At 43.3% G+C, this 10,276-nt stretch overlaps 1 protein-coding gene across 1 annotated transcript; it reads right to left on the reverse strand.

Moving 5' to 3' along the window:
- Positions 1 to 8,545: 8,545 nt before the first annotated feature.
- On the reverse strand, positions 8,546 to 9,007 carry LOC121879202 (zinc finger BED domain-containing protein 5-like). Its single transcript, XM_042385801.1, has one exon. It carries the CDS (start codon positions 9,005 to 9,007, stop codon positions 8,546 to 8,548), a length of 462 nt encoding a protein of 153 aa, XP_042241735.1.
- Between the last annotated feature and the right edge of the window lie 1,269 nt (positions 9,008 to 10,276).

Raw genomic sequence — 10,276 nt, forward strand, 5'->3', positions numbered from 1 at the left:
TCAGGAGCGCCGTCGGATACGTGAGGCGGACTGGCTATCCTTCACGGGGTTTCTTTCGTTCCAGTCGTCACCCTCTTATGTATGGAATCGGATTAATGCTATACGGTGTACTCGACGGAGGCCTCCTGCCCACCCTGACCCTGCCTCCCTTGCCTGCTCTTTAATGGAGGACTGGGCACGAGCTTCCTCCCCTGAGGCACTTCCAATCCAATGCAGGAGGCAGTGCAGGCCCGCATCGATGCGTCTGAGCCTGTTGTTCGTGCTGCTCTTACCTCCCCTGCCCCCACTGATCATCCCATCACACAGTTCGAGCTTGACAGTGCTCGTCGCTCTAGAAAAGACACCTCTCCTGGGGATGATCAGATAACCTACTCCGCCCTCAACGCCTGTACTAATATTCCTAACGGCCCCTTGCTTGCTCTCTACATTATGTCTTATGAACATGGGGTTCTCCCGTCCAACTGGAAAAATGCCACTATTATCCCCATCCCTAAGCCGGGAGATCCTGGGAAATATCGACCCATTAGTCTTACCTCCTGTGTTTGCAAGATGATGGAGAGGATACTCCATCGTCGCCTTCTTCACACCATAGGCGGCTTCCACAACTCCCTCAATGGTTTCATTCAACATCGCAGCACAGCACACTCCATTGCTTCCTTTTATTGCAATCAGACTGCCCGCATCTCCGTCTTCCTTGATATCAAGGGAGCCTTTGATACGGCTCAGCCTGCCCTCATTTTAGCTGAACTTGCGCGGTTAGGGGTTAAAGGGAGACTTCTACAATGGATTGCCTCTTACCTCACTGGACGTCAGGCCCGGGTTCGCGTTGAAGGCTCTATGTCTCCTGTTCAAGAAATGAACCTCGGCACCCCTCAAGGTGGAGTCCTGAGTCCCACCTTGTTTAACACTCTGATGCACTCCATTGCATCTCTCCCGTGGCCGACAGAAGTTGTCCACTCAGGATATGCCGACGATGTCCTCCTCCAAGCCCCTGACTACCTCAGCATGCAGGAAGCCCTTGATCTGGTCTCCAGAGAGTGTGATTCACTTGGTTTCCTTCTTTCAACTGCGAAAACAAAAGCCATGTGGCACGGTCGTGTTGTACCTCCACCCCTTCTCTTATCAGGAACGCCCTTGGACTGGGTTAATGAGACAAAATACCTGGGTGTGTATGTAACTCGCACACGTTGTCAGATCCCTGAAGTCCGCTATCTTCGAGACATATGCTTTCGGCGTCTCGCTCCCCTCTCTACCATGTGCAGGGGTTCCCTTGGTGCCACCATCCCTGTACTTCTCACCATGTACAAGTCCTTTGTCCGTTCCTGTGTCGACTACGCCGCCCCTGCCCTCGTCAACATTAGTCGGACTGCTGTCAACCGTCTCGAAGTTATTCAGAGGAAAGCTGCTCGTATCATCCTTGGGGCTCCTCAGTGGACACGCTCTACTTCTCTATATACCGAACTTGGTCTTTCCCCCTTACAGGATCGTGTCCAGGAGTTTTACCTAAAAACTGCCGTTTCCATTCGACGGGATCCTAGGGGCAACTATGTCCAAACCAACTTGACTCCTGCTGTCCGAGACCGACCTCCATCTAGAAGACAGTGGCGAGGGTCACTCATCCGAGCCCTTCAGGAACACGACCTCCTGCCTGATATTGTTGTCACCCCTGCTGTTGGTTTGTCTCCTTCTCCCTGGCTGGATTTTCAACCTGAAGTGATTGCCCTCGGTGGACCGCTCCCGAAATCCCAGGTGAACCCTGTTATTCTCTTCAAATACCACCTCTCCAGGATCGCTCACTGGTTCCCAGGTAGGGTTGTCCTCTACACTGATGGTTCTGTTGACCCCGCTACAGGTAGGGCCGGGGCTGGTGTCTACATCTTCCGTCCTGATGCCCCTGAGCCTATCAAACTGTCTCTCAGAGTTTCTGACGGGGCATCCTCCACTCAGGCTGAGGAAGAAGCAGATGGTTTCTGCCCCTTGCTTGTCTGCTGCGATTCCAGGTCTGCTCTCGACGGGATCACATTTGGATCAGGGGAAAATAGGACCTCATCCTCCGAATACGAGGGTTAACATCCCGTGACATTCCTATGGATACCCAGTCATGTCGGTATCTTGGGGAATGAGGCAGCAGATGGCCTTGCCAAGACTGGCTGCAACAAGGCCACACCTGACTACGTTGTTCCTCGAACACTCTTACACATTAGGACCCAAATTCGCCGAAAACAGAGAGAAGCTCGGGAAGCAGCCATCCCCCTGGATTCCCCGCCCACCTGGTACGATGTCCTCCGTAAACTTCCTGACCTCTCGTACGTCTACGGGAAAAGGTCGCTGGAAAGGGACTTGATTGCTGCCCGTATCATCATTGGGTATGAGTTTGCTTGGGAGATTGGTATCCCCGCATCCCCTGAGCAACGCTCTTGTGCATTATGCAGAAGACCCGACAGCAGCACCCTTTTCCACTACCTCCTAAGATGTCCCCACACACAACGCTTCCGTGACGCCTGCTGGACCACCACTCCACGACCCCCTGACGGAGACACGATGATCCTCCCCATACTGGCCAGATATTTTGTAAATAATATTGATTATGTGTTAAAGGAATATCCTTCCTTCCTTAGGCTTTAGTAAGCCCCTTTATAATATTTATACTGTATATACTTGTCACACTTGCCAGATGATTCTGGTGTCATTGTACAGGGGTACCTAGTGACAGCACTAGGATCCCGCTTCCTCTATCAAGGAATAAACAATTGAAATTGAATTGATAAGTTACATAGAAAAAATATTGCACAAAAAGTGATGCATTGCATTGGGTCCCTAAGGGAATTAAAATATCACACATGAATTATGTTTAAGTAGCACGTTGTGGTTAAACTGATGCCAAAATGAAACACAAAGCTGATGTGTTAGTGCATAGCAGTTTCCTGGTACTGTGGATCTTACATATTTGGGCGTGTTAAAATATAAAATTTAGGCTACTGAATATTCATTCTTTTACAGTGTCTATTTTGGTAGTGTTGGCCGATTTATTATCTATTATGCTCATTACAAAAATTTGGTCAATATTTGTTCCCGATAAGGAAAACATTCACCACTCTCCAATTAGGTCTCTTACGAGTTGTTTTTAGCTTAATTTAATTTCCATACAATCCTGTACGTAAATTATTTGGATTAGCTATCTTAAAGGCTTATCTTTGATGATGGTTAGGAAATTTGGAGGATATAAGCGGCGATGAGGCAAAACGAGGCTGGCGGATGTTCCCACAAAAGCATCGAGTTCTTTTAAAAGAACAATAAATTTTTTTCTTCATATGCTGTTTCATATGGAGGATATCTCATAAAAAATATTATTCTTTCGCATATTTCTACAATTTATGTACATCCACTTCTATTTCTTGTAATTTGGCTTCAAAATATAGTTCTATCGAAGAATACATCGGGAAGGGGTGAGCACACACCGAAAATATCCGAAGTTTTAATAAAATATCCCGTGTTTGTTTTTTTTAAGCACTGGGTGAATCTTGTATAACGCCCATCGGGATACGACGACTGTTTTTGCATATTGGCCTAAGACCTATGTTGCCAGACCCACACGACACTATAAGTGTCAGCGATAAGGACACCCTGACAAGAAGTGCCGAGCTGGGAAGGTATGCGCCCAGTGCGGGAAACCGTGCACACCAGTGTCCAGCAAGCAAGAAAAAATGCTCAGTTGTGGCGGCCCTCATTCCTCCTTCGACTGGGAGTGTCCCAGGTGGAGATAGGGGTGTTGGGTAGCCAAGTTACGTTCCAAGAAAAAACTTAGCTACAAGGAGGCTCTCCTTGTAGTGAAAAAACAAGAAATGAAGAATGAAGAAGGAATAAACATGAGAACAAACGCACGAAAGAAGGAAAAGAAACAAGAGGACCAGAACGAATGTGCACCGTCTAAAAACAAAAGGACCAAAAGGAAAAGAACATCTAAATAACAAGTCTACAGCCATAACCTCAGAAAAATAAACTAAGTAAAAGAAGGGATCTCAGAAATGTATACAGATTTACTCGCTTCCACATCCTCCTTCCCTCTCCTCAACGTGTCAACCTGTGGTGAACCTCTCATCACGGCCAACTTACTTATTCTCTTTGGTCTTGGGACGTGTCAGCCTTAGTTACAGGCTTAGTACAGCAAGTGTGTATCCATCTTGTGAAATTCTCCAGTGACAATTCATACTAGGACACAACACTCTTCCTGGCCAGTGATCATAGTGTTACGTGCGTTACTTCCCTTACAAACCATCACAGTGTTCTTAAAAAGTTTCCTACTCATACAGAAATATCTTTATCTGTTTGTGCAACTTCTCACTGGTACAGGGTATGTTTGTTCATTTGTTTGTTGCAAATATTAATATTAAGTACAGTTTTTAAGCAAATTACTATATGTTTGACTACCCTCTCTCCTAAGTGATTTAATCCAAGACTAGTAATATTTATATTATTTCATAAATTCAACTTTATTTGTTCATGTGCGTAATTTGTGGTTAACGTTCACGTTTAACTTTAGTTTTTTAAATAAGTTTAGAGTTTTTAATTCCCTTTTCATGTATTCCAGTAATTAACTATAAATCTTAACCCGTTACACACATGTAAAACTCACCACAGGACCTAGTTGACAGTACCTGAGGGTTCCTGTGAGGTCCTCCCTGCTGGCATGCTGGAGAGTGACATTTTCCGGATCTGATTAGGTTTTTCCCTCCCATTCCACTACTGTGGAGGAGAGAAACTCAACTGAGTTATAAGGAAAAATATTCCGAAAATGGGTTGGAAAAGGAAGCAAATGGAAGGGGGGGGGAGGAGGAGGCGGTGTAGATTGATAGAAGAATGGGGTTTTGGCAGGTAAGAAACAAATAGAGAGATAGAGTTTCTGAGAATGAGCTGGCGGAAGAATGGAAAGAGGGAGGACTGAGTGAGGAAGGAAAGGAAAGGAAAGGAAAGGAAAGACACATAGAGTCGCTTATATTATATTAAGGTTATAAAAATGTGTGTGTGTGTGTGTGTGTGTGGGTGTGTGCGTGTGTGTGTGTGTGTGGGTGGGTGTGTGTGTGTGTGTGTGTGTGTGTGTGTGTGTGTGGTGTGTGCGTGTGTGTGTGTGTGTGGGTGTGTGCGTGTGTGCGTGTGTGCGTGTGCGTGTGCGCGCGTGTGTGTGTGTGTGTGTGTGTGTGTGTGTGTTGATGAAGGACTGTATATGTGTGTTTATGTACCAGTGTTTACCCAAGCTCAATAAATGTTGCATACGTATACAGGAAATAAAACAATATGATATAGAAACAAATCAACCCCTCTGCGTCATAACATTAATCCAAAATACACATAATTTTTATTCAAACATGAACACACAACAACAGCAACAAATTTTACTTCGCAATATCGCAAATACTCCTGGCTGCGTTTCTCTCTGTTTTCACTTGTGTATAAAAATTAACACATATGTTGTCGAAACACTTTTATCTGTGACAATGGCATTTCATCCAAACCTACGTCCCATTTTTGGGTGCTTTATATAACCGTTAAAACCTAAAAATCCTAACCTGATTGAAGTAGCCTTTTCACGTATCGGTCTCAGAAAAGGCTCTGGCCCCAGGATTGGTTGGCGGAAGTATGTGAAGGTTCTTTATATTGTTCGGCGTCATAGGTAATAATAGATGACTTAAGGGTATTCAGTGAGCAATTATTGGTTACCCTTGTCAGGATATAATGTGTTATCAATTATTATTTTTTCCAAGGGGATTTTCTTTCTTCATATTTATCATTTGTGTGACATAATGGGATGGAAAAATGAGGGGAGTAAAGGAGATTTCCGAAGTCTCTGTCTCTTTCACACTGTTTTCACCCGTAGATCTAAATACTGGATATGGTTCCTTCTACCAAGCATCACTCGTCCTCACAGACTGAAATTGCTTCCGTCCTCTCAAATAAAATAATCCTCTCTTACTCCCTTAAGCACTGTTCTCTTGTCTAGGAAATCAGTCAATGTTCAATCCATTCCAAAAAGACGATGATCCGTTCTCTCCCTCTAATTACATTCCTATTGTTTTTACTTCGAGCCAGAGAGGTGTTTGTCTCTCAATATTAATTCTTGATGACGAGAGTCTGTATTAACATTTAACACGGACTAAATGCTTAAGGAAATTATTTGTTACAGAGCAGTAATACCTTATAACAACAACATCACCTCCATCATCTCACAAAGTTAGAGAATCAATCGTAAATATCACCTTCTCTTCGGCACCCCAGTTTGGCTTGTGTTTCGGCTTTCCATTATCGATTTTCTGGCTCGCGTGTCAATTTCAATTTCAATTTCAATTGTTTATTCCTTGATAGAGGAAGCGGGATCCTAGTGCTGTCACTAGGTACCCCTGTACAATGACACCAGAAGCATCTGGCAAGTGTGACAAGTACATACAGTATAAATATTATAAAGGGGCTTACTAAAGCCTAAGGAAGGAAGGATATTCCTTTAACACATAATCAATGTTATTTACAAAATATCTGGCCAGTATGGAGAGGATCATCGTGTCTCCGTCAGGGGGTCGCTCGCGTGTCTTAAAACTTTTGCCTTGTACTTGACAACTTCATAATACTGTATCTCTAAAACTGTCGGCAAAGTTTGACATCAGGCTTTCCTCGTCAAACTTCCTTCTATTGGTCTCCGCGATGCTTTAAATTTCTTTATTTCCTTCTTCTATTCAGCAATCACACCCATACAGATGTGGACGTTTTACATCCTGGCTACTTGTTTATCAATGCTGGAGTACTTCAAGGCTAAGTTCTTCCTCCTATATTTTTCTTACGCCACAATTACAGGTACTTCCATCAACACACATAAACTCCTTTGATGACGATAAACACTTCACGGAAGTCTACTTTTTATCTGGTTATTTTTCTATTATTATTTTTCTGTTTCCTCTTTTATTACCTTTTACTCATATATATTAAATTTCTTATTCCATATTTTCATCTATTAATTTCTTTATCTCTGCTTCTTATTTCTCGATCAGTTTTTTCTCTTTCTCTTCTGCTATTATCCCCCCCCCCCCGTCTCTCTCTCTCTCTCTCCCCGTCCTTCTATCCTTTCGTCCCTCCGTCCCTCATCCTCTCTCTCCCTCTGCAACTCGATGTTTACAGGTCAGGTCACGCTTATGATTGCAGCAGCCTCCACGACCAGCATCTCATAATGTACCTCTTACCTCATCCTTCTTGTTGAGTAGTGCAGTCAACATTAGCCTGGTTGCTTCATCATTGTGCTGGCGGAGGGGAGTGTTAGCGTGTTGTGTATGTATTTAGAATGTGTACGTGTGTGTGTTCTTTGTTTGTTTGGAGAAGAGGATAGAGATGGTTTTCGTGTATTCTATATACAGTATATGTATGTGGAGTGTTTGAGTGAATGTGTGTGGAGTAGAAGTGTTAGTAAATTATGTGTATATGGATTGTTTAAGTATATGTGGATTTTTGTTGGTTTATGTTATAACAAGTAGCACTAGTTAACGGTTTATTAAAAGGAAATTACTTGTGAATCCTGAAATTACACAAAGAACACATATGGCATAGATTACCAATGGTGATATAGAGGAGTGGGTCAATTAATAAAAGTCTTCATAACAAAAAGAGGAAAAAATCTGGTGAACATAGGAGTCAACATGCCGTCCTTCAGGTAGCCGCAATTCACAGCGCCAGAAGGAGACGTCTTTTCTATATGGTAGCAGACAGTCAATTGTGTGCGCATGTGTGTGTATGTGGGCCTTACTCCTGATGGGCCGCAATCTTAATGATTAGATTATATTAGGTTGGTGCTTAATGTGACAAGGATCCGATAAGTGTTTGGAATTCAACTGAACAAAAACAAAAACTCCCCCTTCCATCCGTCCCACGACGCCCTGACAATTTAATACATAAATTAGTCACTGTTCCATCTAAAGTGTGATGGAAATGTATTTTTCGAACATTGAAAACATAAGAACATATGAATGGAAGAAACTGCAGTGGGGCTATTGGCCCATACTAGGTAGCCCCGTTTACACCCCAACCCTTATCTCTCATATATCAGTCTAACCTAAATTTGAAGCTACCCAGCGCGCTCTAGTTAATGATGAAATTCGGTAACTTGTTCCACTCATCCGTTACTCCATTTCCAAACCAATGTTTACCTATTTCGCAAATGAATCAAAATTTGTCTAATTTTAAATCATTGCTATGAGTTCGCTTCCGGTTGGATAGTTTGAATACCTTTCTTATATCAACTTTGTTTAATCCTGACTTCCATTTATACACCTCGATTATATCGCCCCTCACTCTACGACAGTCAGTGGTTCCCAACCTTTTTGTACTCGCGACCCCTTTCTCAAAACCCTGAAACACTCGCGACCCCCTGCCAGCAGCCATTTCAGTTTTACAACTTTTTCTGAAAAGGAAAGGGGAAAAAAGAGAAAACAATCATTAATTCATCAATTATTAATTTTTTTTATTTATTAATATAAACATCAACATAAATTACATCATCTCTCCAACCTAGTTAGTGGGATGGTTGGGGTTGCATCTGAGCAGCGAGTCTTTGAATTCGTGGCGGGGTGTTTGTAAGAACCAATCTCATTTCATCCTTGACATCCAATCTGTTCCTGGTCTTCGATTTGATGTGGACGAGGGTTGAAAATCCGGCCTCGTAGAGGTAGGTGGAGGCAAATGGAAGAAGAACACGTAAGGCCAGCATGTTGACTTTGGAATATGATTGATGCATAGCGCACCAGAATTGAGTTACCGATTTCTCCTGGAACAGGTCACGCGCCGGAGAGTCGTTCCGTTGATCCAAGAATTCTTCTTGGACTTCGTCGGGGAGGCTGGATACGTCAAGTGTAGCAGAGAAGGGGTTTCTTACCCACCGGTATGCTCTCGCTAGTAAGACCCTTCCTGCCTCTCTACGGGAAGTGCTCAATTCTGTGACCAACACTCGTCTATTCAAAGAACTCTGCAAGGACATGAGTGCTGACCATGAGGTTCTTCTCTTCTACACGGCTGTACGTTGGTTGTCGAGAGGGAGCGTTATGAATCGTGCCTTCGAGATGAAAGACGAAATCAGGTTCTTTCTGGAAGTGCAAGAAAAGAGAGATCTTCTGGCACACTTCGATGATGAAACGTGGAATAAAAGGGTTGCGTTCCTGGCGGACATTTTTGACCAGCTGAACAAGCTGAATTTGTAATTTCAGGGAAGGGAAACACACGTTCTCCTATTTTAAGACAATCTACGGGCCTTCATATCCAAACTGCAGAACTGGCGTCGGAAAGTCAATTTGGGGAATATCGCCATGTTTGAAAAACTCTGCGGAGTGATGGATGAGTGTGAGGGCGAACTAAATCAGTTCCTGAAGGATGAGATTGCCGGACACCTTGAGTCCCTAGAAAAGGAATTCCAGCGATACTTCCCTGAGCTCACAGGAGAAGAGGAGGTATGCTCTTTCACATCCATAGACATATGAGAAATACGCCTCTGAAGAGTATTATTCGACAGAGATACTTGCTGCATCTTCTTTGCGCTGGCTTCCCCGAGAAAGAGCTTCACCATCTTCAACATGCAGGGTTTGATAAGTGTTTCTCCAATCGTGTGAGGTTTTTTTTTTTTTTTTTGGCAATTTCCAATGCAACTTCATAAGAGGACCACTGCTGCTGCACTCTGTTGCTGAAAAGACCCACTATCATCGAGCTTTTGACGTTTGAGACGAAGCTCATGGTGTTTGAAGAACTCCAAATCCTTCTCTGCGCGTTCCGGATACTTCGTCTCAAGGTCACGCTTGAGTTTCGAAGGTTTCATCGACTAAGCAACAGGACAACATCGCACAAGACGCATTGTGGTTTCTCGACGCCGTTGTTGGCGAGCACTGTGGTGAAGCCAATGTTGAGGTAGTCTTCCGAGTATTTGCGCCTTTTAGCCATGGATTCAGATCTGTAAATACAAAATATCAAATTTTGAATTATAAAATATACAAGAAACATCAGCAATAAACAGTGTTGTAAAAAGTATCCAATATTGTTACTCAACTTACTAAGTTACATACACACACACACACACACGTAAATCCGTAAAATATTACAATTAAGCACAACTGTGCATGATCAATTAATTTTTAACTCACCCAGTTACTCCAGCTGAGAAAAAATATCAGTAGCAACGGTAGAGGAAGTGCGTGACTAGTGACAGGCTGGTACGATACTGACTGACTCGAGACTTTTTCTTTTTTTTCTTTTTTTTAAA

Source organism: Homarus americanus, unplaced genomic scaffold, assembly GCF_018991925.1.
Source record: "Homarus americanus isolate GMGI-L3 unplaced genomic scaffold, GMGI_Hamer_2.0 scaffold44669, whole genome shotgun sequence".
NCBI classification, from domain to species: Eukaryota; Metazoa; Arthropoda; class Malacostraca; order Decapoda; family Nephropidae; genus Homarus; species Homarus americanus.

What these genes read in the sequence shown, in the direction of transcription:
- LOC121879202 (XM_042385801.1), bottom strand. Translation starts at nt 9,007, where the DNA reads ATGTCCTTGCAGAGTTCTTTGAATAGACGAGTGTTGGTCACAGAATTG.